General features: G+C 50.8%; 1 protein-coding gene across 2 annotated transcripts in view; it reads left to right on the forward strand.

Annotated features, from left to right (window-relative positions):
• LOC139009350 (legumain) overlaps positions 1 to 27,257 on the forward strand; it is a 34,116-nt gene extending 6,859 nt beyond the window's left edge. For both annotated transcript variants that reach the window (XM_070413615.1, XM_070413623.1), the window contains exons 2-14: positions 5,171 to 5,336; positions 16,078 to 16,175; positions 17,144 to 17,225; positions 18,749 to 18,834; positions 19,958 to 20,033; positions 20,476 to 20,538; positions 21,299 to 21,365; positions 22,208 to 22,326; positions 22,413 to 22,502; positions 23,166 to 23,366; positions 24,791 to 24,961; positions 26,502 to 26,569; positions 26,832 to 27,257. In XM_070413615.1, the coding sequence (XP_070269716.1) occupies positions 5,184 to 5,336; positions 16,078 to 16,175; positions 17,144 to 17,225; positions 18,749 to 18,834; positions 19,958 to 20,033; positions 20,476 to 20,538; positions 21,299 to 21,365; positions 22,208 to 22,326; positions 22,413 to 22,502; positions 23,166 to 23,366; positions 24,791 to 24,961; positions 26,502 to 26,569; positions 26,832 to 26,874 (1,317 nt within the window). In that variant the 5' untranslated portion in view covers positions 5,171 to 5,183 and the 3' untranslated portion in view covers positions 26,875 to 27,257. The remainder of the gene's footprint in view (positions 1 to 5,170; positions 5,337 to 16,077; positions 16,176 to 17,143; positions 17,226 to 18,748; positions 18,835 to 19,957; positions 20,034 to 20,475; positions 20,539 to 21,298; positions 21,366 to 22,207; positions 22,327 to 22,412; positions 22,503 to 23,165; positions 23,367 to 24,790; positions 24,962 to 26,501; positions 26,570 to 26,831) is intronic.
• The last annotated feature ends 219 nt before the right edge of the window (positions 27,258 to 27,476 follow it).

Raw genomic sequence — 27,476 nt, forward strand, 5'->3', positions numbered from 1 at the left:
ACTATGCTTTAATTATGTTCAATTTGTAACAATGAAATTGGGGGTCACCACAACATGAGGAACTGTATTAAAGGGTCTCGGCATTAGGAAGGTTGAGAACCACTGAACTAGACAGTCCCTGTAGATGAACGTTTATGTTTAGCTGTAGGGTGGGCTCCTGCATCTCCTTAATAAAATCTTCCCCCTTTGAAAACAATACTCCTACTGGGACTCCCTCTCCTGCCTTCGATTTCTCCTGGGCGCTCATCATCACCTGTGTATTTCAGTGGTCCGTCTCTTCCCACTAGAATGTCAGCTCCGAGAAGGGTTTTGTTCCTTTGGTTCCCTCTTTGGTGCCTGTGAGCACCTGGTGGGCTGGGCCCTGTTTGTTGGATGGATTGGGGGGCGGGGGGAGGGTTAGGTGGAAGATTGAAAGCAGCAGTCACAAAGAGCTAGTTTAGCAAGGACCATTGCACTTTCTTCATGACTTTTTTCACTTTGCTGCAAGAGTGTGACTTTGTCAGGAATGTTGCTGATCAGGAGGAAATTGCCGCCCGAGGCCGGCTGCTTTGAGAAGTGTTCACTGCTGAGGAGCTGAGGGTAATGGAACGATTATAGTACTTCCACTTTCCATCTTCACCCCAGGCCCCTATATGTTTCCCCAAATAGTGTTAGTACATGTGTCTTTCTAAAGTGACATTTTCCAATCAGTGTCATACTGTGAGGCTTTTAACTTGCCCTTATGCTCAAGGAACCACATTCTGTTTATAAGAAAGAAAATGAGAGAGGAGAACCATCGCCAAATGTTAGCTATAAAAGTATCACTGTGTGTTTATAAGGCACTTTCCCTCACTGAGAAGTAACTTGCTAGTATATTAGTAGCAGGATGAAAGGAAAACTTGAATCTCAAAAAATAACCTGGCGGTACTTTCAGTAGCTGTTGCTTTATTTGCTAATTTAGGCAGTTTAGCTGCCAGCGCTCATTCTATTGTTCACAGTCAGGCCAACCATTTGATTCCAGTGTTTTATTTATCCTTTTTGGCCCTAACTCTGAAGGGAAGAAGTCACTCACCAGGGAGTGCCTCCAGAGGAATGAGCCTCCTCGGGATTAAGTCACATGAGCCAGACTCAGAGAGACTGGTGTGCAAACCAGGGAGCCACTTAACGATTGTGGAGGAAAGATGATAAAGCCAGCCATGCTCAACCGGTGATGTGGGCAGAGGACACCTGCTCCCTCCCTAGGACAGACCAAAGGGGCCGCTGGTTTTATTACAACAATAGCCACGTCTCTGGTGGCTTTCGTGACACAGTGGGAGAGTGGAATAGTTGTGGCAGGAGATGGCATGACCCGCAAGGCTGGAACTATTGGCTGCCCAGCCTCTTATTGAAAGCATTTGCCAACTCCTGTCCTGGGGAAGGCTTCCCAGGGAGACTTAGTTGCAACCTGCAATTAAGTATGAGCTCAGAATCGAAGAGCTGCTGGGTGAGTCACCTCAGTAGCCACTGTCACACCCCCCTCCCTGTGGGGGCTCCTGGGGAGCTCTGGGGGCAGGGGGTGTGCTTTTGCTTCTTGGCTCTCTCTTGGCTGACCTTACCGATGCTTCTTTTTTTTTTTTTTTTTTTTTTTTTTTCAATAATAATTTTTATTTCTTAAAGTATTACAAAGAGTATTACATATGTCTCCTTTTTCCCCCCCATGACATTCCCCCGGCCCCTACCCCCCCGCCCCCCCCCCCCCCCCCCCGTGTCTTGTGTCCATTGGTTAATCTTATATGCATGCATATAAGTCCTTCAGTTGGTCTCTTAATCCCCCCCCCCAACCCTCCCCAGGCTCCCCATTGTAGTTTAACATTCTGTTCAATGTTGCTCTGCTTCTGTATCTACCCCTGTTCATCAGTCCATACTGGTCCCCTTTATTTGTCCCAACCTCACTGGAGTAGTCTCAACCTCACCAGGGCCGTCTGAGCCTCACCAGGGCCGTTTCAACCTCACCTGGGTCGTCCCTACCTCACAGGGGCCGTTTCAACCTCACCGGGGTCGTCCCTACCACACCAGGGCCGTTTCAACCTGACTGGGGTTGTCGCTAGATGCTTCTTTTTGTTTGTTTGTATAATTGTACCTTCTGTTGTTCCCTCCGAGGCCCACAGTGAGCCCTGGGCAGGTATAGCGGGCTTGGGAGAGCTTCCGTCGGTGCGAGGGTCACATGAACAGGCTGGGGGTTCTGCGCCTGTCTATGCCCTCATCTCTCCGTTCTTTGATATCTGCTACCTGCCATACTAAAAACAAAAACCAACAGACAAAAACTCTTGGCCATTTAAGGATAATCTTTTTTTTTTTTAATCTTTATTGTTGAAAGTATTACATATGTCCCCTTTTTTTCTGTCATCAACCCACTCCAGTGCCCCTCCCCGTCCCTGCCCTCACCACCCCACTGTCTGTGTCCATGGGTTATGCATATATACCTACAAGGTCTTTGGTTGATTACCTCCCACCCATCCATCCACCCCCACCTTCCCTCTGAGATTCCACCCTCTGTTCCACGCTTCCATGTCTCCGATCCACTCCATTCACCATTTAAAGATAATCTTTAAAACAAACCCGGGACACCCTACTGTAGTGACCATCCATCCCTGGCCCTGCAGTGGAGCGAAAGAAACCTGAATCTGGCACCAACTCAGTTTACAGATTGGGATGGAGTTCTGGGGAGGGGACCACGGAGGGATAGGGCAGTGTCGGGATGCTGGGCTTCCGGGCAGACGTGGACTGGGCCGGCCAGGGGTGATGAGGAGGCCAGCTCCAGGGGTCCTGCACGGCACTGAAGCTGGTCAGAAGTGCTGAGGCTCGGGCCCTACCCCAGGCCTACCCAGTCAGAATCTGCATCCTGACAAGACCCCCGGGAGGTATGGATGGACAGTCCAATTGGAGAAGCACAGGCTGGAGGCCTTCTTAGGTTTTTAAACTTTCACCAGCCTCACGCTTCCTGTTTCTTCACTAATGGGGGAAAACCCACTGTTTTGAGTTCTAGGCCTGGGTTAGGCACAGAACTTCTTAGGCATAGAGGTGGTTCATATCTCAGCTGGCTGCATGTTCTGTGAGGACAGAGGCCTTGTCCTGTCTCTACTGCCCTCCCAGGACCCAGCACTTCGTCTGACGGGTGGGTGTTCAGGAGACTGGCCCAGCAGGCGATGAATGAGTCAGCGATGCCATGGCATCGGAGGCAGAGGTCAGCCTCACAGACTCTCTGCTCTGAGTCCCTACATGTCACTGTTTTTCCTCTTATCTCAGAATGGCAGGCCTGGCTTCTGTCACAGGAAGGCTGATTTTAGAACAGCACACTCAGGGCACAGGCCGGGTCTGAGGTGAGGAGTGCAGGTGGCCAGGACTTGGCCTTAGTCCCTCCTTCTGTGCTTTAAAAGGTTATTTCAGGTTTCGGCCACAGAGTATAAAACTGGGCAGGTGCTTCATTAAGAGTAACCTTGAACCCTCGCCGGTTTGGCTCAGTGGATGGAGCATCAGACCACGCACTGAGGATCCTTGTTTGATTCTTTCAAGGGCACGTATCTCGGTTGCGGGCTCGATCCCCGGCCCTGGTAGGGCAGTGGGGAGGCAACCAACTGATGTGTGTCTCTCACATCGATGTTTCTCTCTTTTTCTCTGTCTCTTCCCATCTCTTCATTCTCTCTTTAAAAAAACACACACAAAAACAATGGAAAAACATCCTCCAGTGAGGATTAACAACAACAACAAAGAATAATCTTGAGATGCAGAAGCACATAGCAGAAGGCTGGGCCAGGAATTCAGAAGGCCTGGCTCCTGGGCTGGGCCAGGCCGGGGATCCGGGCAGGTTACTTCTCTCTTGCTTCAACCTCCCCCTTTTCTAAAACAAGGATTAAATACTTGCCCTGCCTGTTGTACAGAATGCATGTAAATGGGTTTACGTGTTGGGCTGCCAATGTTTGTTCCTTACCCAGTTTGCTTGCTCACCAGCTAACAAATAGTTACTCAGTGTTGACATTGAATGTGTATTGAACTTCGACAAACTTTATTATATAATACACATTAACTGTAATAAAAAAGGACAAATATGAAAAGGAAAATCGTCCTTAATTCTACCTACCACCAGTCATAACTACTGTTAGGTTTTTAAGTTTGCCTTCCACATTGCCCCATGCATCCATTACATGTATATTCTTTTCTTGCAAACAGTTCAAAGCATGTGCTAGACATTTTTCTAATGCAGTGAATGTTGTTGATGAACTTTATCTGCTCTATACCAAGTTGTGCCAAAACTTTAAAGGTTGCTCAGAGAGCTTTCTTGATATTCTTTAGTTTATACTCATAACTGGAACTTGTAGTGAAGGTTGGGAGATAGGGGAAGCCCCCTCATCTAGGGAAAGGGCAGCAGAGCTAAAAACAAAGTTCTGCTCTGTCACCATTTTTATCTTCAGCATGTTGTCTGATGACTAACTGGTCTTATCATTTGACCCACTTACTGTGATACTTCCTCTCTCTTTTTTTGGTTAATCTTCACCCAAAGATATATTTTCCATTGATTTTTAGAGAGACTGGAAGGGACGGGGAGAGACAGAGAGAGAGACACATACATCGACTGGTTGCCCCTCACCCTTGTCCTGACCAGGGCCGGGGATGTAGCCTGCAATGGAGGTTCATGCCGTCAATCAGAATCGAATCTGTGACCCTTTAGTCCAGAGGTCGCCAACCGGTGGTCCTCAGGCTACTGGTGGTCCGTGAGTTCCGAAAGGTTGGCGGCCCCTGCTTTAGTTTGAGGGCCAACACTAACCATTGAGCAAACCGGCCAAAGCTACTATGATACAGTGGGGCCTTGACTTAACGAGTTTAATTCGTTCCGTGACGGAGCTCGTAACTCAAAATTATTGGTATGTCAAATCAACAGTGAAGGAATGAGATACGTGATGCTGGGCTGATGTTGTGGCGTTCACTGTGATGTTCGCTGCGCCAACTAGCGGTGGGGTATCTGAAGCTGGCTCGTAACCCGAATTTTAGCTCACAACTCAAAGCAAAAAATCGGCCGAGAGACGACTCGTATCTCGAAAAACTCGTTAGTCGGGACACTCGTAAGTCAAGGCCCCACTGTACTTTCTTAGGGGCCAGCAATATTCTTCTGTTCTTGTCCTTCCTTTTTGGCTTGACTTGGCTTTTCTCTTTCCAGGTTTCTGCACGCGATGCCAAGGCACAGAATGATTTGGGAAGTAGCCGTGCTGCTCAGCTTGGTCCTGGGAACTGGGGCCACTCCCGAGGACGATCCCGAGGATGGAGGCAAGCACTGGGTGGTCATCGTCGCAGGCTCCAATGGCTGGTATAACTATAGGCACCAGGTAGGAAGATGGCTCATCTCTATCTTTATGGCACGGGCATTCTGTAAATAGCCCTGGATGTTTAAAAGAGCAGACCTTTTAAAAAGCCATTTACACTCTTTTCAGGCTGCCAAAAGGACGTGTTAGCGAGGCTGGGGAGAAATGGGAACCCTTATGTTCCTGGGGGATTGTAAAATGGGACACGTGTTTTGGAAAGCAGTTTGCATTTCCTCAAAAAGGCCCCTGTGGCGTCACCTCAGTCTAACCGAGGTTTTTAACCCTGGAGCTGCTGACATGTGGGGCCAGGTTATTCTTTGGGAGTCTGTCCTGTAGCACGTTTAGCAGCATCCTGGGCCTCCACCCACCAGAAACCAGGAGCATCACCCACCCCAGTCTTCACCAAGTGTCCCTAGTTGAGACCCACTGGTCATCACCTTCCTGATATAGAAAAGGAAACTGAGACTGAAAGAGGAAGTGCCTTCCCGAGACCACACAGAAGTTGAGGTACAGATAGGACTGAAGCCCGGGGGTCTGGCCGAAGCCTCACAAGCCTCTTTGCCCTCCAGGCCTCTGCCTGCTGCTCTCCACACCCTTCTCCCCATCTTCCCTGGCATTTCCAACAAATCAGCCTGGCAGGAGTTAGAGCGAAAAGATGGTGCGGCCACTTTGGGAAACAGTCTGGCAGTTCCTTAAAAGGTTAAACAGAGAGTTACCATATGACCCAGCGATTCCACTGCTAGGCACGCACCCAAGAGAAAGGAACACATTATGTTCTCACAAAAACCTGTACTTGAATGATCAGAGCAGTATTATTCATCATAGCCAGAAAGTAGAAACAATCCAAGTGTCCATCCGCTGATGAACGGATAAACAATGTGGTCTGTCCACACAAGGGGATGTTATTGGTCATGAAAAGGAATATGGTATCAATACCTCAACACGGATGGCCTTAAGAACACGCTAAATAAAAGAAGCCAGTTGCACAGGACCATGTATTGTAAGGTCCCATTTACATCAAATGTCCAGAATAGGGAAATCTACAGAGACAATATCGTTTAGTGGTTGCCAAGGTCTGGAGGGAGGTGACATTGGGGAATGGCTGCTAATGGGTATGGGATCTCCCTTTGGGATGATGAAAATATTCTAGAATTAGATAATGGTTATGGTTGCATGACTTTGTGAATATACGAGAAACCACAGGGTTGTATATTGTAAAAGCCTGACTTTTATGATATGTGAATTATATCTCAGTAAAGTTGTAATTTAGCGCTACCCGGTTTGGCTCGATGGATAGAGCATTGGCCTGTGGACTGAAGGCTCCTGGGTTTGATTCCAGTCAAGGGCACATGCCTGGGTTTCGGGCTCAATCCCCAGTCGGGGGCGTGCAGAAGGCAGCCAATCAGTGGTTCTCTCTCATCATTGACGCTTCTCTCTCTCCCTCTCCCTTCCTCTCTGAAATCAATAAAAATAAGTAAGTAAGTAAGTAAGTAAATACAGTTGTAATTTAAAAGCCATTTCATTTTGTAATTCTCAGAAGCTGGAAGCATAGACCCTCACAGTATGTGCTGAACTGTCCTAGAGCCTTTCACACAGTGAGCTCATTTAGTGCCTGCTGTGGGTTATATGCTGTCGTTCCAGTTCTTATTTCCTCTTTGCGAGGGAGTGGGCTGAGGCAGGGAAAAGGTCATCACCTGACCCAGTGTGGTGGTCAGAGGGCAAGTGCAGAGCCTGGATTCAAACCCAGGCCCATGAGCTCCGGAACAGCACTGTTGGTAGGACAGCCACATGTGTCGTCGTGAATTTTCTAGTAGCTACAGTTTTAAAAAGTAAAAAAAAAATAGGTGAAATTAACTTCTTATTTAACTCAATATATCCAAACTATTATTTTACTTGTAATCGACATAAAAAATTGATAACAAGATGCCTTACATTTTTTATTTGGTACTAAGTCATTGGAATCTAGTCGTTTGAAGTGCTAATTGCTGTGCGTGGTCAGTGGCTGCTGTATGGGCCAGCGCAGGCCTCTCATCTGTGTTCCTGATGGCTGGGCAGTGTCTCCGCACCTGGGTGTCAGTTTTCTTATCTGTTGGGTAGGGGGTTGTTTAGATAAGCTCTTGCGAGCTCTAAAACTGATGATTATTGAATGACATTTGTATGCTAGCTGAATAGGACATTTGTTATAGCAAAATGACCCTTTTTCCTTTTAATACTTAACAATGGGCCTGACCCATTTCCAGAGGAGCAACCCGAGTCCGCAGTGCTCGGCTCCCAGGCTCCTCCTCCTCCTCCCCCTCCCCACGAGGTAGAAAGATGAGGTATTCAGTACGGGTCACCGATAGTGAACAGGCTGATTCATCAGCCACCCTGGTTTTTATACAACCAATTTAAAAAAATATTGGTTAAACATTATTAAGTGTAGGTATCCCATGAACCTTGCAACCAGAAAACCTTTTTTTTCTTCTTAGATGTTGCTAGTTTCCCTGGGTAAAATACTTATTGAAATAAAGGGAAGTAAGGCAGAAGAAGTGGCCGCAGACTGAAATATTTGTTCCTGAAGGAGGGAGGACGACAGTGCAGAGGCCACAGAGGCCGAGCAGAGAGGAAACACATGTGCTGAGTCATTGCTGACCTCAGCCTGTCCCTGCTTGCCTGATACCGTCCCAGCCAGCTGCCAACATTTGCTTTCTTGACTCTGGAGGCTAATCATTAAAAGCATTTGAGCCCGGCCGGCACGGCTCAGTGGTTGAGCATCGACCTATGAACCAGAAGGTCGGGGCACATGCCCGGTTGTGAGCTCGATCCTCAGTGTGGGGTGTGCAGGAGGCAGCTGATCAGTTATTCTTTCTTGTCATTGATGTTTCTATCTTCCCCTCTCTCTCCCTTCCTCTTTGTATTAAAAAAAAAAGCATATGAAAGAACTTTCCCTGTAGAACCTACATAGACTTTTAAACACATTTTTATAAAGGCTTACATTTTCCTTGGATTAACACAGCACTCATGATCACAAATTTCTTAATTGTACACCAGGCACAATTAAGTCATCGCTGAGTGCTTTTCTGTGTTCTGTCTTGACGGAATTGGGTTTCCATTTTTGGCTGGGATTCATGAGTGACATTCTCAGTGTGGGGAGGGGAAGGCCTGGGGTTGGCGGATGCCCGCAGTGGTGGGGGCTTAAGCCAGCCTCCAATGGGTGCAGGTGAGAGGGAGAGGTCCTGAAGTGCAGGCAGCCCATGGTGACAGCTGTACAGTCGTCCTCCGACAGGCTTGTGAAGGGAAAAGACTAGGGCCTGGGAGCAGTGGGACTGAGGTTTGAGCCTGTGGAGAAGGAAGATCTAAGGCCTGGGAATGGCAGTGGGGGTGGTGGTTGATGTAGGTTGAAGGTGAAGTTCATTGTTATCAGGAGTTGGGAGGAGAGCCAGAAGAAAGAGGGTTGGTGGGGGGGTGGAGGTCCTTGCAGGGCAGTGGGTTCCCAAGGAGAAAGCTGTTTGGTGGTGTGTTGGCAGGAGGAGAAGCCCTGAGAATGCTGCCCCACTTACCCCCCTCTGCTGGTCTGGAGTTTGTGGTTGGAGTGGAGGGAGGGGGCCCCCACCTCCTCCCAGAAAGGCTGTGAGAGAGAGTGTCCTGAGACCCCGAGGAGGCAGGTGGGTGTGTGGGTTCCAGCTGAGGCCCAAGGGATAGGGGAAGTCTTGAGCTTGTACCTGTGGGAGGTGGAAGAAGATGTGACGATGGAGGGTCAGGTGGCAGAGCCATGTGTCTGGAAGACCACCTTTGCTTTTATGTTTAAAAAATGTGTCCCCTTATCACCCTTTAAAAGCAGCTTAACTGAGGCATACGTTTCCTAGTACAAGTCGCAATTCACCGATGATCATTGTACAGCCAAGTGGTTTTTAGCGGTGCAAGCCTCGCCACAGCCCAGTTTTAGGGCACATCCATCATTCTAGAAAGTTCCCTGGTGCCCTTGGCAGTCAGTCCTCCCTGTTTCTTCCCCGCCCCTGGTAACCATGGATCTGCTCTGTCTCTATTGTTTTGCCTTCTCTGGGCACTTCTTACAAATGAAATCAGATGATATGCAGTCTTTTGTGTCTGGCTTTTCACTTAGCATAATGTTTTTGCGGTTAATCCATGTTGTTGCAGTTTTGCGTTTAAAAAGTGAAGCAGGCTTTTAAAGAGGGCACGGCGGGAAGGGACCAGGGAGGAGGGCAGGGCAGGACTGAGTCAGGGGAATGCAGTTAGCACAGGAGGCTGTCCTTTCCCGGCCTGAGGCAGAGCAGCATCGTGAAAGAGAGAGGGCTTTGGACTTGCACCGACCTCAGGCATCGGTCCTGCGCTCCGCTCCCTGCCGCATGAGTTTGAGCATATTACGCAATCTCCCTTTGAACCTCTGGTTCCCTCTGGACGATGTGAGGTGGTGGTGGGCTCAGGGAGGCAACCCCACAAAGCCCACACCCGGGCCAGTGCTCAGAGCAATGGCAGGAGGTGATGTTCGGTGTACACCTGTGGGATGCGCAGACCGTGAGAACCCGTCCCAACTCCTTCCTGGCTCGGAGGTGGACCCCTTCCCAGTGACTGAGGCCAGAGCGTGCCACCCGTATTGGCCTTTGTTCCAAGCAGGTTGTCCATTTAGCTGACAGTTGGCCTGGAGGCAGCAGGAGCAGAGCGGCAGGCGGGGGGTGCAGCCGGCAGTCACGGGATGCATTAGCACGCCCAGCGGAACTCCCGGCGCTAGCGCTGAAACATGCTGAGCCGCGGCGATCTCTGCTCAGTAGTCCCGAGGGTGAAGTCTTACTCAATGCCCTGCCCTCAAAGGTTTCCTCATATGGCCCTTCCGTTTTTAAGGGGAAAAACTCATACAGGACAGATATGATCAAGGGAAGTGAGTCAAGTAGCCTTCACCATTTCCGAATTTTTTTGACTTGGTTTCACCCTACTTTTACTTCTTTTGCGTGCCAGTGGATACTTGACTCATACAGAGAACGCCTGTGAGTTCAAGTTAGAGGCAACCAGGTTCCTCCAAGGACCCACGAGAGAATCGAGATGTGCCTTTGAGACCACTGTGTGGAGTGGACGCTGGCACCAGGCACGGCGGATTGGAACCTTTCTAAAGATACAACTCTATAGAAACATGTTTCACATATCACATGTATCCCATGTAAGTCATCCATTCCCGGTGCACACTCATGATTTTTTAAGTAAATTTACCAAGTTGTGCAAACATCATTGTAAATTAGTTTTAGAACATCTCCATCTTCCCAATAAGGCCCCTCACACCTATTGGCAGTCCCTACCCCCGGCTACCACTAACCCATTTTCTGTCTCCACAGATTTGCCACTTATGTACATTGCATGTAAATGAGCTATACAACATGTGGTCTTTTGTGTCTGGCTTCTGTTAGCGTGTTGTTTGTGAGGTCTATCTGTGTTGAAGCGTGTGTCAGGACTTCGTTTTCATTGCCAGCGAGTGTTAAAGCGTATGGATAGACCACATTCTGTCAGTCCATGTACCAGTTGTTGGACACTGGGGTTGTTTCCATTTCTTGCCTGTTATGAACAACACTGCCAAGAACATTTGTGTGGATTAATGTTTTTGTTTCTTTTGGGCAGATACAGTAGAGTAGATTTGCTGGGTCATATGGCAAATTTATGTTTAACTTTTTAAGATGCCATTAAACTGTTTTCCAAAGTGGCTGCATCATTTTACATTCCCTCAACAATGAATGGAGGTTCTAGTTTCTCCACTTTCTAACACTTGTTTTGTCTGTCTAGCTGTGAAGTGGTATCTCATTGTGGCATATATGTACACACACACACACACACACACACACACACTCTAGAGGCCCAGTGCACGAATTCATGCACCAGTGGGGTCCCTTGGCCTGGCCTGCGGGATCAGGGCTGAAACCGGCTCTCTGACATCCCCGAGGGGTCCCAGATTGTGAGAGAGCACAGGCCACCCCACCGGTGCAGAATCAGGGCCAGGGAGGGATGGGGAAGGTTAGCCAGCCAGGGAGAGACCATGGGAGGGCTCGATTGGCTGGACCCCAGTAGCGAGCTAACCTACCGGTCAGATCATCTGCCCCCTGTGGTTAGTGCATGTCATAGCAAGTGGTTGTGTGGCCTTAGCATATCATTAGCATATTATGCTTTGATTGGTTGAATGGACGACTGGATGACCGGACACTTAGCATATTAGGCTTTTATATAGGACTAGAGGCCCGGTGCACAAAAATTTGTGCACTCGGGTGGGGGGGGGGTCCCTCAGCCCATCCTGTGCCCTCTTGCAGTCTGGGACCCCTCAGGAGATAATGACTTGCTGGCTTAGGCCTGCTCCCAGGTGGCAGAGGGCAGGCCCAATCCCTAGGTGCAGCCCCTGGTTAGGCTCAGAGCAGGGCCAATTGGGGAGTTGGGGCGCCGCCCCCTGACATGCACAGAGCAGGGCAGATCGGGAGGTTGTGATGCCACCCCTAGTCAAGCTCAGGGTAGAGCCGATTGGGAGGTTGGGGCACCGCCCTCTGTCACACTCAAGGCGGGGTCAATAGGGAAGTTGTGGTGCTACCCTTGTCACGCACAGAGCAGGGCCAATCGGGGTTGGGGCGTTGCCCCCTGTCATGCACAGAGCAGGGCCCATCAGGGGGGTTGGGGTTCCGTACCCTGTCACACACAGAGCAGGGCCGATCAGGGGGTTGAGGAGCTCCCCCCTGTCATGCACAGAGCAGGGCCCATCAGGGGGTTGAGGAGCTCCCCCCTGTCACTCACAGAGTAGGGCCAATAGGGGAGTTGGGGCACCACCCCCTGCCACACACACAGCAGGGCGGATCAGGGGGTTGGGGCGCTGCCCCATGTCATGCACAGAGCGGGGCCCATCAGGGGGGTTGGGGCTCCGTACCCTGTCACACACAGAGCAGGGCGGATCAGGGGGTTGGGGAGCTCCCCCCCGTCACGCACAGAGCAGGGCCCATCAGGGGGTTGAGGAGCTCCCCCCTGTCACACACAGAGCAGGCCCATCAGGGGGTTGAGGAGCTCCCCCCTGTCACGCACAGAGCAGGGCCCATCAGGGGGTTGATGAGCTCCCCCCGTCACTCACAGAGTAGGGCCGATGGGGGGGTTGGGGCGCCACCCTCTGTCACCCACAGAGCAGGGCCGATCAGGGGGTTTGGGCGCTGCCCCCTGTCACGCTGATCCCGGTGCCGGGAGGCATATTACTCTTTTACTATATAGGATAGAGGCCTGGTGCACGGGTGGGAGCCTGCTGGTTTGCCCTGAAGGGTGTCCTGGATCAGGGTGGGGTGCCTGGCCAGTCTGGCTGAGGGGCTGAGGGCCATTTCCAGGCTGGCGGGTGACTGAAGCTTCCAACCGCTCCTTTTTTTCTTTCTTTTTTTATTCTGGGCCAGCTTTAGCTCTGAGGCCTCGGCTGCTGAAAGCCTGTTTCTGGCCTTTGTTTACCTTCTGTATTTGATACAATGTTGCGGTCCGGCTGGCTGAAGCCCGGCTAACTAAAGCTGGTTTCTGGGGTTTTGTTTAGCTTCTATATTTGCAACATAGTTGCTTAGAGTTGCAGCTGAGAGGCCGGCAAGGCAGGCGGGGAACGTTGGAGTCCGCCATCACTGGAGCAAGCAAGCCTCCCTGTTCGCTTCAAGCTGCCTGGCTGCCGGCCATCATCTTGGCTGGCAGTTAATTTGCATATCTCCCTGATTAGCCAATGGGAAGGGTAGCAGCTGTTTTGCTAATTACTATGTTTCTCTTTTATTAGATAGGATTGTAATTGATCTTAGAGAAGGGTGGAGGGGAAGAGAGAGAGAAAAAAACATTGATGTGGCAGAGATATACATTGATCAGTTGCCTCCCGCACAGAGCCCTGACTAGGGATCGAACCCACAACCTAGGCATGTCCCTGACTGGGAATCGAACCCACAACCTTCTGGTGTATGGGACAACCTCTTCAACCAACTGAGCCACACTGGCAAGGGCACAATGTAGTTTTAATTTGCATTTCCCTAATAATTAATGATATTGGGATCTTTTTGTATGCTTATTAGACATTCATGATCTTTTTTTAAATTGAATTTATTGGAGTTACATTGGTTAATAAAATTATTTTGATTATTTCACACCAATCCCTTCTGGCCTAAGGTGTTTCTGTTGGGAAATCAGTTGACAGCCTTATGGGAGTTCCCTTATAAGTAACTGTTTTCCTCTTGCTGCTCTTAAGATTCTCCCTTTATCTTTAACCTTTGCCATTTTAATGATGATGTGTCTTGGTGTGGGCCTCTGGATTTATCTTGTTTGAGACTCTCTGGGCTTCCTGGACTTGTGTGTCTTTTTCCTTCACCAGGTTAGGGACGTTTTCAGCCATTATTTCTTCAAACATATTCTTGATCCCTTGCTCTCTTTCTCTTCCAATACTTCTATGACACGGATGTTGTTACGCTTGATGTTGTTCCTTAGACTTTCCTCATTTTTAAAATTTTTTTCTTTTTTTTGCTGGCTTAGGTGTTTTCTGTTATCTTGTCCTCTAAATTGCTGATTCAATCCTCTGTTTCATCTAACCTGCTGTTCATTCCTTATTCCTCATTTCAGATATTGTGTTCTTTATTTCTGACTTTTTTTTAATGGTTTCTATGTCCTTCATGTTTACTATCTCTTTAAGTTCTCACTGAGATCACTCATTCTTCTCCTAAGTCCTTGAGCATCCTTATAACCATTGTTTTGAACTTTGCGTCTGATATCTTGTTTGCTTCCATTTCATTTAATTCTTTTTCTGGGGATTTCTCCTGTTTTTTTTCATTTGGGTCGTGTTTCTTTGTCTCCCATTTTGTCTGTTTTTATATGTGTGTGTGTGTGTGTTTGTCTCTGCGTATTGGATAGGTCTTCTATGACTTTCAAACTTGTTAGGGTGGTTTTATGTTCCAGGTGTCTTGTGGGGTTCAGTGGCGCAATTTTCCAGATCACCTGAGCTCCGTGCCCCAGGAATGTCTCTTGTGGGTTATGTGCTCCCTCCTGTTGTAGTTGAGTCTTGAATGCTGTTGGCCTATTCGTGGGTGGGGTTAACCGTCCGTCTGGCTGACTATAAGGACAGACCTCAGTCACGTTTTATGAGCCACTGTGTAGGGCTGCCGCCCTAGGTGGAGTTGTTTCCAGCAAGGTCTGGAGCCTGCCAGGACCTCCCTTTGGGTGTGCCGCCTGTGTGGTTAGTTGGGCCAACTTCTGTTGTGGTCTGAAGCCCACCACTGGTTGTGCTGGTTCTGGGTCCACTTGGGTGGGATTCCAGTGCAGGTTGGTGTCAGATGCTGCCTGTAACCAGCCTTGGGCTACCTGTGTGGAGCTACCACATAATCCGATGTTTTTGGCTGCCTCTACCGGGCCTGGGTGTGTGTGTGTTGTATATCTTCTTAAGATCTTTACTCAAATCTTTTTTTTTTTTCTAGGTTGATTATCTTATTGAGGTACAAGAATTCTTTGCAAATTCTGACAAGTCCTGTTAGATAATGTGTTTTGCAAATATTTTCTCTTACTGGGTTGTTTGTCTTTTCATTTTCTTAATGGTGTCTTTTGAAGTGCTCAGGTTTTTCATTTTGATGATGTGCAATTTATCAAATTTTTTTCTTTTATAGACCAGACTTTTGGTGATATATCTGTAACATCTTTGTAGTTATAACTCAAGGTTCCAAAGATTTTCTGTTGTCTTCCAACAGCTTTGTTTGAGCCTTTACAGTTAAGTCTATGATCCACTTTGACCTAATTTTCGTGTTGAGAGTGAAGTGAGGGCCTACGTTCATCTCTTTGCATGTGGATATCCAAATAGTCGGTCTCAGCCCCATTTGTTGAAAGACTTCTTTCCCTGGAGTAGTTTTGAAATCAGGAAGTGAAAGTCCTCCAATTCTGTTCTTTTTCAAAATTTGTCTATTCTAGGTCTTTTGCAATTTTATATAAATTTCAGGATCATCCTTGTCAATTTCTGCAAAAACCTGCTGATCTTTTTTTGAAAATTTACTAATGCTAAGACTTCTGCTCCATGAATATAAGATGCCTCTGTTTGTCTAGATCAGTGGTTCTCAACCTTCTGGCCCTTTAAATACAGTTCCTCATGTTGTGACCCAACCATAAAATTATTTTCGTTGCTGCTTCATAACTGTAACGTTGCTACTGTTATGAGTCATAATGTAAATATCTGATATGCAGGATGGTCTTAGGCGACCCCTATGAAAGGGTCCTTCAACCGCCAAGGGGGTCGTGACCCACAGGTTGAGAACCACTGGTCTAGATCTTTAATTTCCCTCAGCAATATCTTGGAATTTGCAGTGTGTGAGCACTGATTTTGTTAGATTTACTCTTTAAGTTTTTGTTTTTTAATGAGCCTGCGTTCAGACAGGAGTAATAAATAATAGGTGAGTTGGTGGGTGTGTCTGCTCACTTCCACCATCACTGTAAGGGTGAGTTAAATCTGACATAATACTGGTTTTCTTTTAAAGGCTCTTGTTACCTGTGGATGCAGTGGTGGTGGTTTGTATGTGCGTGTGTGCATGTAATCCACATATATGTTAACTGCCTGATGAATAAGAGCTTGGATAATGGAGGCGGAGTGAGATTTAAAAAAATTGAGTGCAAAAATACAAATGTATATTTTTCTAAAATAATTTAAAGACCTGGCCAACAGGGAGTGACTCCCAGCATGCCTTCCTGGAGAAAGAACGTGCTGCTCATTTGAACCCCAAACCTGGCCTCCTCCTGGGCAAAATCTAAGGCTTGCTGAAATCTTGTTTCCCAGGCAGATGCGTGCCACGCCTACCAGATCGTCCACCGCAACGGGATTCCCGACGAGCAGATCGTGGTGATGATGTACGATGACATCGCCAACTCTGAAGAGTAAGTACGCAGCGCTCTCGCGGGTGGCGTCCTTACACCAGTGGCCTCACATTGGGATGAAACAGACTCGCAGGTGGAATTTCACAGGGCTGCTTCACGTAGAGCTTTGCACATAGCTTGGAGCACCCTGGCAGTGGCAGGGACATGGGCAGTGGGTGCCGAAGGGGGTTTGGGGCTGGCGCTTTCGAGCATTGAAAGCACAATACGTTCCTCCTCCGCCTGGAGACATGGTCACTGGGTCCTGAGATGCTTGTCCCTAACCTCCGAGCAGGCGGACAGCATGGGGGGCGGGGACCCCTCCGCAACCTATAAGCAGAGGGCTCGTTTGCAGGGTGGATCCCACCACCTTTATGTGCCTGTTTTACTGTTACTCATTTAATTTACGTTTACAAATAGTTATGTCGCGCCTGCTTATCTGACTTCTGGAGGAGAGGAGGAACAGCAAGTGTGGGCACGAAACCTAGGCAGTGCGAGTCTCCTCTGCTCCTGGTCACCCGCTGTGGCCCCCACGAAGGCCACTGCCCCTTCCCGAGATCACAGGGCAGCTCAGATTCCACTCTGAGCTTTAACGCCTAAACTCTCTTGTTAACGTCCTTGTCTGCCAGGCAGATGCGTGCCACGCCTACCAGACGTGTCCCGTCTTTCCCTACACGTTGCTTTGCTCTGAGAGATCTCTGTGAGACGTGGCCCCGAGATGTGTGTGGTTTCCAGCGGGAGGGAGCCCAGGCACACCTAGGCTTTGGTCCCTGTCCTGAGTGTCAGAACTCGGCCTTCACTGCTCCTGCCGAGAGCTTGACTTGCGGGATGACCGGGATCCCCAAGCTGCTAAAATCACTGCACTTGGTGACCGTCGGGCGATGAGCAGTGTCTTTGACAGACAGACAGTTACTGTCTTTCTGTGTAACGGGCGTAGTTTTGAAGAGAGAGATTTCAGAGACATGTCAGAGTTTGTGTCCTTCGATTTTCAGCAACCCCACTCCAGGAGTTGTGATCAACAGGCCCAACGGCTCGGACGTGTACAAGGGGGTCCTGAAGGACTACACCGGGGAGGTGAGGCCGGCAGCATGTGGCCTTGGTGCCGGCTGCGTTTATTCTCATTTTTGTGATGATTTTCCTGTTTTGTGTATTTCTGGCATCAGAACCTCACTAAACTGATTTCTGATTGGTGGTTCATGTTTGAATTAGGATTTGTGCTTGAGTAATTTTTGAGAGCTTTGATGGAAAGTAGAAGGAAAAAAGGAAAGGAAAAAGTAAGAAATAAGTTGTAGTCTACCAATCTTTAGTTTCCAGTCTTTATATATATTTATTGATTTTTAGAGAGGAAGAGAGAGACGGACAGAAAGAGAGGGAGAGAGAGAGAGAGAAACATCAGTGAGAGACATATATGGATCATCTGCCTCCTGCACTCTTCACACTGGGAATCCAGCCCCCAACTCGGGCATGTGGCCTGACCAGGAATAAAACAGTGACCTCCTGGTTCATAGGTTGACGCTCAACCCCTGAGCCACTCTGGCTGGGCTTCATCATCTCCTTTTCTTACTATGAGAGGGATCTTTCAGGAACTGATATTCCTGGTGATAAGTGTTTCTCTGAAGTTGAGCAGTCCTTTCAGTTTCAGCGTTCTCTCTTAAATTCAAGTACAGTTAAATTTTAAAAAAATATATTTTATTGATTTTTTACAGAGAGGAAGAGAGAGGGATAGAGAGTTAGAAACATCGTTGAGAGAGAAACATCGACCAGCTGCCTCCTGCACATCCCCTACTGGGGATGTGCCCGCAACCAACGTACATGCCCTTGACCGGAATCGAACCTGGGACCCTTCAGTCCGCAGGCCGACGCTCTATCCACCGAGCCAAACCGGTTTCGGCAAATTTAATTTACATGTAATATGGACGATCCCTTCTTTATGAAATTGTTTCTACATAATTTTACAGGGTGGGGCCAAAGTAGGTTTACAGGTTCACAGTTGTTTGTATGGGAAAAATACAATAATTAATAAAGAATAATAAAAGAATAAACTTTCACGTACTTACAACTGTAAACCTACTTTGGCCCCACCCCGCGGAATGCCTGGAATCGAGGTGGTGGGTTTTTGTTCCCCTTGGTGCTTTCCTGTGTTGCTTTGTTTTTAATGAGTGAGTATCAGTTTAGAAAATCTCCTTTAGGGACATTCTGTGTCCTCGGGACTTGGCCTTTTAGGCGACAAGCTGGGCAGGGATGGGCCCAGTGCAGGCGTTCCTGCTGCCTCTTTGCCTTCTCCCGGGTGGTATGCTGTTCGTCTGCCTCCTACCCTACTGCCCGGCACCTTCGGGTCCCTCCGCACGGCCTTTCTAATGCCGAGAAGGAACGCAGGCTTGCTCAGTGCGTCAGCCAAAGACGAGATGTTCTTTGAGGAGAGGCCATGCACATGCCCCGGAGACATCACCCTTATCTGGGTCTTCCTTGGTTCCAAAGCGTTTGCTCTTAAACCTCGGGCCTTGGAGATGTGTGGGCTGGTGGCCCGGGTCTGCACAGACTCAGCAAGCCTCTGATTTGGAATGACACGCCTGACTTCAACTCCCACTTCCTTGCAGGATGTCACACCGAAAAATTTCCTTGCTGTGCTGCGAGGCGATGAAGAAGCAGTGAAGGGCATAGGGTCCGGAAAGGTCTTGAAGAGGTAATGCCTGCTCGCTTTACGCCATCATACTTTTCTGAATGACCTGGCAGCCCAGAATCGAGTTGGTCTTGGCTCCCGACTTGGGAAACGGCAGAGCAGGGAGCTCTGTCCTGAGTTAAGACCGGCCGTGCAGGTTGGATGGCTCCTTTGGCAGCCCATCGCTGCACCCCGTTAACCCTGTGACCCCGGGTCCCCGTCACGGATCCTAGTGCTGTGCATTCCACGGCCAGTGGCACATCCCGAGACTGGTGTGAAGCCCCGCAGCTGTCGGGTCACAGGGCCACACCTGCCGCCAGCCCTGTGCTCTGACCAGAGGGCAGCGCAGCCGGGGGAGCACACTCATGAGTCCGGAGCTAACCTTTGCGGTGCGAAAGCTCACACCAGTGCTTGCCCCGCCGCCTGTGGGCGAGAGATGTGTCCTCTTTAGCTTCTCTTTCTGTAGCGTTTTCACGTGATGTCAGGGCCTTTAGAAGCATGCCCTCAGAGAGTCCCAGGTCCTTGGCAAACAGCACTGTTTCTCTCACTCTAGGGAGGCCTGGGCACAGTAAGCTCATGTGCGTTAGAGCAAAGACGGACAGTTGTGTGGGATGCACCGAATTGGTTCCAAGGTAGTTAGCACATTTCTGCAGCCTTGAAGCAGCGCCCCAAGTGGAATCCCTGGTGAGGGTGGGCAGGTGGGGTCCCTGACTGCAGGCCCGGGGCCCGGAGGGAGCTGGAGCTGCAGGACATGTTTGGATGTGTGTCCTGACTCCCTTACTCATTTGGGGGACATCTGGTTAGAGCATGTGACTGCTTGGGATGAGGCCCAATTGCCAAAGGATCCTGCTCTGCAAATCGCACCTGGTCTGTCTGGTGATCTGCCCAGCACGGGTCTCCTCCCAGGCCTGACGCAGTCCCAGGCCCTAGGATATGCCTTGTGCTCAGTATAACACGCAGCTGGTCAGAGGTCGGCAGGCCTTGTGTTGCTCTTTGTACCAGGGTGGGGGGCTGTAGTCCTCAAACTTCTTAGTTTTTTGTGTTGTTTTTTTTGAGGGGGGGGGGGTGGGAGTGGACGGGTAAGGTCGACTTTTCAGAGAAGTAGAATAGGAAACGGTGGACTCTGACTCTCGTTCTCTCGTGGCAGCGGCCCCCAGGATCATGTGTTTGTTTACTTCACTGATCACGGAGCTACTGGACTACTGGCCTTTCCTAACGACGACGTGAGTTTTCCTCAACACACGAGGATGGGGAGCAGAACTCGGTGGTGCCGTTAAACCCGTGATGTGGGTCCCGACGTCCCACCAGGGTGGTGTGTGGGGCACACATTTAGCAGCTTGAAATCTACCCGGGGCACCCCCTCCGGCCACTTTTCCCGACATTTCTCCACATATCACTGCATCAGGGGCTGTCTCAGCACCTGGGAGCCTTGCACTACACACAGTAATAGACCCCTGTCCCTGAACGCTCTGGGCAGTGAGGAGTGCGGAAGCATGTTCTGCCCTTTTTAAATCTGTGAATAAACCTTGGGTGACTGACGTGTGGATGCTGGGCTCACTAGGATCGTTTCTGGGGATTGGTAAATACGAATTCCAGAGCGCATTAGGGCTTCATTGTGGGTTACCCGGAGGTCTTGATCTGAATGCCAGTATTCTTACCTTTCAGCTTCATGTGAAGGACCTGAATGAGACCATCAAGTACATGTACAAACACAAAAAGTACCAAAAGGTAAGGTTGGCTTTGGGGTGGCCACGGGGGGGGTGGAGGGGGGGCGGTACGAGGAAGGCAGCGGACGCAGCGCCCACCTCCGGGACGTGCCTCTGACTCTGGGCGGTGGTGTTTTCTGGAAAGGGGGCCCTTTCGGTCAGTTTCCCAGGATGGACCTTTTCTGCTCCTAGGGCTTTAGCTAGTAGACCAGAATCACTGGCATCTTGTTGCAACAAAGAGTGTGGGTCCCACCCCAGAGTTTGACTCAGGTCTGGGGAGAGGCCTGAGAATTTGCCTTCGAGTTGATGCTGAGCTGCTGGGCCTGGGACCGTACTTTGAGGAGTACTGCTCCTAGGACTGTCAGCAGTGTGGGGCAGTTGGGAGGAACATATCGCCATGTTATTTTCACCTTGGCCCTCGCTCGCCTGTAGCACCCTTATTAGAAACTGCACAGCTCAGGCCCGGATGCGGTAGCACCGAGGAAAGACAGCCTGCCGCCCCATCTCCCCATGCTTGGCGGTGAAAGTGTCCTTTGCATCGTCTGTGGCTCCATTTTCCCCGCATTATTTCAGCTAATAGATCATTTATTCTATCAGTGACGAATAAATTCGAGTCCTTCTGGTCTGTGTGGCAGCAGCTTCTGCAGCCTCTGGCAGCAGAGATGTCTCCCAAAGCAAAAGCGAAAGACTCTTAGGGTGGGTCAGAGCGGGCAGAGCCAAAGGAGCTTTGAGGAGCGTCTGCCTGGCCGAGGGGTGAGCCACCTGTCTCGTTCACCTCGCAGATGGTGTTCTACATTGAAGCCTGCGAGTCTGGGTCCATGATGAGACACCTGCCCACCGACATCAATGGTAGGTGGTGGGAGCCCTGGCCTCTGAGCCAGGCTGGGTGAGCCCGTGGCTGGCGGGTGCAGTTGGTCAATCTGATTCTGCTACTGTGAAGAACGAAGACATCTACATAAGCGGGGCCTAGGGCAGCCGTCGAAGTGGGGAGATAGGTGTGGGCAGCTCTGGGCTCCTTCTAGTCCTCGGCGATTAGTGGCCAGAGAAGAAGGAATCAGCACGTGAGTGTCACGGTGCTCGTCCAGGGTTTGTAAAGCTCCGTAGATCCACTATCGCCGTCTTGGGACTGGCCCGGTCCTCTGCGGCGTGGTGCTTGCTGGCTCTGGTCTTGGCCAGGTGACCTACCCTCTTGACCCTCAGGTATTTTGCCTGTAAAATGGGTATAACGGTAACGCCTGTTTATTTATCATTTTATGTGATAACATTTGTCAGGCACAGTTCTGAGCCCATGGTAGACAGATAGGGAATGGTCGCTATTGCAGAGGTTGAGCCAGCCTGTTCCGTCCATAAATGTTAACTTTCTCCAGAAACTAAGTGAGGTGCGTGTTCTTCCAGTTGCCAGAGCTGTTAAAATCTTGCAGCGTTATTCCAGAACAGCTCCATGTCCTAACAAGCCCGCGTGCCTGCTTATTGCTGTACCAAGTGCCCATCAGCTGGCTTCTCCTCCTTCCACGTGTCATTTGAGTCGCGTAATCGTAACTGAGCCAACAGCGCAGGGTGCACGGCGTCTCCTGCCCTCCCTGCGCTGACCAGCGGTGGCACTTTGCACCAAAGGAGGAAAGACTCAGCTTCACGTGGAATCCACAGCAGAGAATAAAACGTGGCTGAAAGGTGTCTTTAATCCCTCGCAGTTTATGCAACGACTGCCGCCAATCCCGACGAGTCATCCTACGCCTGTTACTACGATGAGCAGAGGTCCACGTACCTGGGGGACTGGTACAGCGTCAACTGGATGGAGGACTCGGACGTGGTGAGCCCTGCAGGGGCGGGCTGTCCGGCTGAGGCTTAGCCTTCAGGCTCGGAGGGTCGAGGGACTTACTGTTCACATTTTTGCAGGAGGACTTGACCAAGGAGACTCTCCACAAGCAGTACCAGCTGGTAAAGACCCACACCAACACCAGCCACGTCATGCAGTATGGGAACAAGGTGAGTCTTGTCGGTTCCCAGTCCCTGGTCGCGGACGTTAAGTCTTGGTGAAGGAGCGGGGCCCGGGGGAGAGCTGGCTGGGGTAGGGGTGGCCTCGCCTCTCATGGGCACTCCATCCTGGGAACCTGATTAGGCTTCGGAGTCGGACCTTGCTAGGGTCAAACTGGCAAAGTCGTGAGACTTAGGGGCAAGCTACCTAACCTGGGTCTCCATTTCCTCCATGGTCAGAGCCCTCGCGTGGGGGGTAATTAGGGGCACTCAAGAAGGTCATGCATCAAAAAACACTAAACACAGGCCAGGCACACGGGGAGGTCCCTGCGTCGGCAGCTGCTCCAGCTTCCCTGGCAGGGCCCACAGAACCCCCGCCTCGGATGGCCCGGGTCCTGCCTCGCTCTGCAGGTTGCAGGGGTTACCTTGACCCTTTGGCTGTAAGTTAGAGATGTTCCCCTTCCAACTCTGCCTAGAGAGTCCTAGGTCGTGAAATAGGTTCACCAGGGCCGTCTGGACAAGGTCGCAGCCAGTCTTCAGGCTGCGATGCTGGCCCTTCAGTGGTACCGAAACTCTGCAGCGTGAACTGTGGGCCTCCAGGACCAGGGTAAGGCTGGCCCATCTGCTCTCCCATTCCAACCAGTTTCTCTCTCTCTCTCTCTCTCCCCCCCGCAGTCCATCTCTACCATGAAACTGATGCAGTTCCAGGGTGTGAAACACAAAGCCAGCGCTCCCATCTCCCTGCCTCCCGTCCAACACCTGGACCTCACTCCGAGCCCCGAGGTGCCCCTCATGATCATGAAGAGGAAGCTGATGCTCACCAACGACCTGCAGGAGTCCAGGCGTCTTGTCGAGCAGATCCACAGGCACCTGGAGGTGAGTCCTGGGACGGGTGTGCTCCCGGCCTCGCGCGCTGGGTCTGCCTCCCGAGCCTTCCCCAGTGCTGCCCGGTTTCTATGTAGATAGAAGGCCCTGAGCAGGGCAGACGTGGTCTTCATTCTTCATTGGTGGATGACCGTGACCTCCAGGTGCAGGGAGCAAAGGGGTAGGGCCTTTTGCTGTGTCCTGCCCAGAGCCCATTTTTCCCTTTCATACCTGGTTGCTTAGAGAAGACATTTTCATTTTGCTGCTTGGTGAGTTATTAATCATATTTATATTTTTTAAATCCAATCTACTAAAATGTCTACTGCCTTAGGAAACCCTAGTCAGAGCCTAAAATCCTTAAAATACTTGGGCTGTCCTTTATGGTCACGGAGTTTGTTGTCAGTAGCTTGTCCGCTTGCTTGGCGCTGGCAGAATTACTTGGCAAACACAGCTGTGTGGCGAGCACCCCCAGGCGGGCACCCACTGGGGTGCTGGGTGGGGCTGATGGTCCCTGCAGCAGAGCCAGCTCTGTGTTCACGCTGTCCCCTGTCGGCAAGCACGGGGATTGACGTGCTGGGCGGAGCGTGGCCTGAGTTTTCCAGGGAAGAGAAACATCTGTGATGTGTTTTAAATTCATATACAGGGTGGGGCTGCAGTTGGCTTAGAGTTGTGAGTGCACGAAACACAGTTTATTCTTGTGCTGTTATTTAGTAACTATTGTGTAATTTCCCATAGGAACAACGTAAGCCTACTTTCCCTCACCCTGTATCTGATAATCCCTGCGGTTGGTCTCTCGCACTGTCGTGCTATAATAACCAGGACATAATGCATTTTGTCCGTGCCACAGTGTGATCAGCATTGTCATACTTCTTTAGTCTTAGACCTATTTACACTCTTAAAATTATTCACCCCAGAGAGCTAATATTAATGTGGGTTGTATCAATATTTCCTGCATTAGAAATGAACACTGAGATTTAAAAAGTATTAAAGAAAAAGAGAGAGAGAGGGAAAGAGAGTATGTGAGAGAGACACATCCATTGGTTGCCTCCCGCCCTGCCCTGACCAGAACCAGGGATCGAGCCTGCAATCCAGGTACATGTCTCTGATCGGGAATCAGCCCTTGACCCTTTGGACATCAGTCTATGTGGGAGTTGGGTCTTCCCCTTCTTTCCGAGGAGTGGGCCCCATGCCTGCTCCTAAGCTATTTAGATGCCATGTGTCCGTCGTGCCAGGAAACCCCTAAAAGGCACGGGATTCTCAAGGTCTCCGGCTGTCACAGGCGCCACATCTTCCGCCGCCTGCAGGATGCACCTGTTGGCGTCTGTTTTAACAGACGGGGGTGGGGGCTGTGGGAAGAGAAGCTCCTGACCCACCCAGGGTCCCGAGAGAGGCCTCAGGAAGTACAATACATTTCAAAAAAATGCGTTTCTTCACAGAGCAGGCATATCATGGAGAAGTCCGTGCGGAAGATCGTCTCCTTGCTCACGAGGTCTGATGACGAGGCGGAGAGGCTCCTGTCCGAGAGGGCCCCGCTCACGGCGCACGACTGCTACCAGGACGCTGTGTCCCACTTCCGCATGCACTGCTTCAACTGGCACTCCCCCACGGTAAGCCAGGCTGGGCTGGGCCACTGCGGCTACACCCAGGCTCCCCTGGGCCAGCGGGGCCTTGCCCTGCATCCTGACCCAAAGCTACAGCACTGCTGTCCATGGAACCTTGTCGCAGGGTCCACCCAGGCTGAGAACAATGGGCTCATTCAGAGGCCTTCAGCAGGGGTGAGAGGAAGAAGGTTGTCAGACTCGCTGACCATAAGTGCTGGCCCCATGGGGAGGAGTCCCCAGCCGTCGATGTCTCCACTCCCCTTCTCTTCATACCTCTGCCCCTGCCACACCCTCCCTCACCCCTGCCCTCCACACCAGCCACACAGGTTCTTCTCCCTTTTGGATCTGCTCTGGCCGCTCCCCAAGAAATACTGTCGAAGCCGGGCCCTGGCCATGGAGGAGGGCGGGTGCCGAGGGTGGAAGGTCCCAGCAAGCCTCTCCGATCAGGACCACGTGGTGCTTGATCCTTCCGGGGAGGGGTCAGCAACCTGGCCCACAGGTCAAGGCCTGCCCGCAGCCCGTGGGTCCCCTCCACCCCCCTGTTTTTATAAACAAAGTTTTATTGGGACTCAGCCGCATTTGGTGGTCACATTGCACTGCAGGAGAGCTGAGTGGTCTTACAGCCCGCAGACCACAATACCCGCTCATCTGGCCCTTCACAGAGAGCCTGCCCCTCCCGCTGGAGCTGTGTCCTTCAGAATGGTAGTCACTAGCCTCTTGTGGCTACTTAAACTTAGATTTAAAATAGTTGAGATGAAGTAACATGCGAAGCCCAGTTCCTTAGCCGCACCAGCCACATTTCATGTGTCCAGTAGCCACACGTGAGAGTGGCTCCCGCACGGACCCTGCAGCACGTTTCCATCGTGGCTGAAGGCTCCGTCGGGCTGTGACGCGCATACCGTGGTCACGTGGGCTCCCAAGGAGGGGGTCCTGACGGGAGGTAGCTCTGCGGTAGTAGGAAGCTTTTGGTTTTTTTTTTCACTTATTTAACACAGTACTCCTTATTCATTTAACAATTTAAAACTTCCCATTTATCGAACGAATATTCTTTGCAATGCTTTTTGCCTCTGGAATTACACACAGTGAATCTCCTCTTTTTCCTCGTGAGAGTTCTCCGATTCCCCTGAAGTTTTCTTCAGGACGAGCATCCCCGGGTATTCGGGTCTTAGCCTGTTAGAGTCCAGCTTGGCATTCACTTACCGTCAGTCTCCCTCATCCGCGTGTCCCTCCCAGAACGAGGTTCCAAGCAACAGAAGCTGGTGGCCAGGAGAGGTGCTGGGTGCCAGAGGGAGCAGGGCCTGAGGGTCTCCACCAGGAGTCCTCACCTGGGCCGCGTGCTCTCGGGGGCCTGCCCACCCACACAGGTGCCTTGGGGGGGATGGTTCATAAATCTTACCAGCTTATCAAAAGGTGGGGAGGGGGTCCATGACCCCAAAAAGGTCAAGAATCACTATTCAAGATGCTTTACCTCTGTCACCATGAAAGTGAAGAGCTGATTGCGTGGTGCGGGGATGGCTGACTGTGTCTCTGGTCTGTTTCCCTCCAGTACGAGTACGCTCTGAGACATCTGTACGTGCTGGTCAACCTCTGCGAGAAACCCTACCCCATCGACAGGTGAGCCAGCGCCTGGCGCTTACAGGTCATTGTCGCTCAGAGCAGAAGGGAGGGGCGCTGTTCTTCCTGCCAGTGGGCAGCTGGGCTTCTGCCTCCACCTGTAGCCACACGAGACCCGCGGAAGCAGCAGAAATAGCTGCATTCCCCGTGGCCGTCGTGAGGCGGGCCCGTCACAAGTGACTGCCTGCTCCGTGCTGGGCTACGTTGGTCTCTGTGTCTCCAGAGCTGACCTGCTTCACCAACTTCTTCCTGTTTCTTGCAGAATAAAATCGTCCATGGACAAGGTGTGCCTTGGCTACTACTGAAATGCTGCTTTTCCAAGCGTGAACACCGTCCCTGGGAGTGTGCGCTGACCGGAGGTGGATGGAGCGAGGGGAGGCCGGGCCTTTCACGAGGGCCTGCTCGCCTTTCCCCCTCCCCGTCTCCTGCAGCCCCTGGGATGCTCTGAAACCTCAGGGTTGGCCGGGGAGAAGGGCCTGTTGGCTTCCCCGGAGGCTTTTTTCCTGTTTGTGTTAAGAGGCGAGTTTGCTTGGGCTGCTGTAGCCAGCGAGAGACTCTCTGGGCTGAGGAGCTGGAAGCTGGAGCCTCGAGTCTTCAGGATGGAAAACTACTTCTAGAAAATAATACAAGTTTTGATTGCTTTTTATGTTTTATTCCTCAATAATGGACAATAAAGGTTGTAGCTGAAGCTGAGTGTTAATTTGGGGCCCGTGACTCTGCAGTCAGGCCCTGGCCTCCCCTCCCTGCCTCCCTCCCGGCCGCCCTGCGTCCGCCCCTCTGCTGGCCGGCACCCGGCAGCCTCCTGTGCCTCCGCCGCTGCTCTTCCTCTTGCCTCAGTGCCTTGCCCTCCACCTCACAGAGCCTCACCGTGTAGCTGGAAGTGCTGCCTCTCCCCTGAACCTTCTTC

Source organism: Myotis yumanensis, unplaced genomic scaffold (assembly GCF_028538775.1).
Source record: "Myotis yumanensis isolate MYYU_CA2020_CCGP unplaced genomic scaffold, mMyoYum1.0.hap1 SCAF_1, whole genome shotgun sequence".
In the NCBI taxonomy this organism is placed as follows: domain Eukaryota; kingdom Metazoa; phylum Chordata; class Mammalia; order Chiroptera; family Vespertilionidae; genus Myotis; species Myotis yumanensis.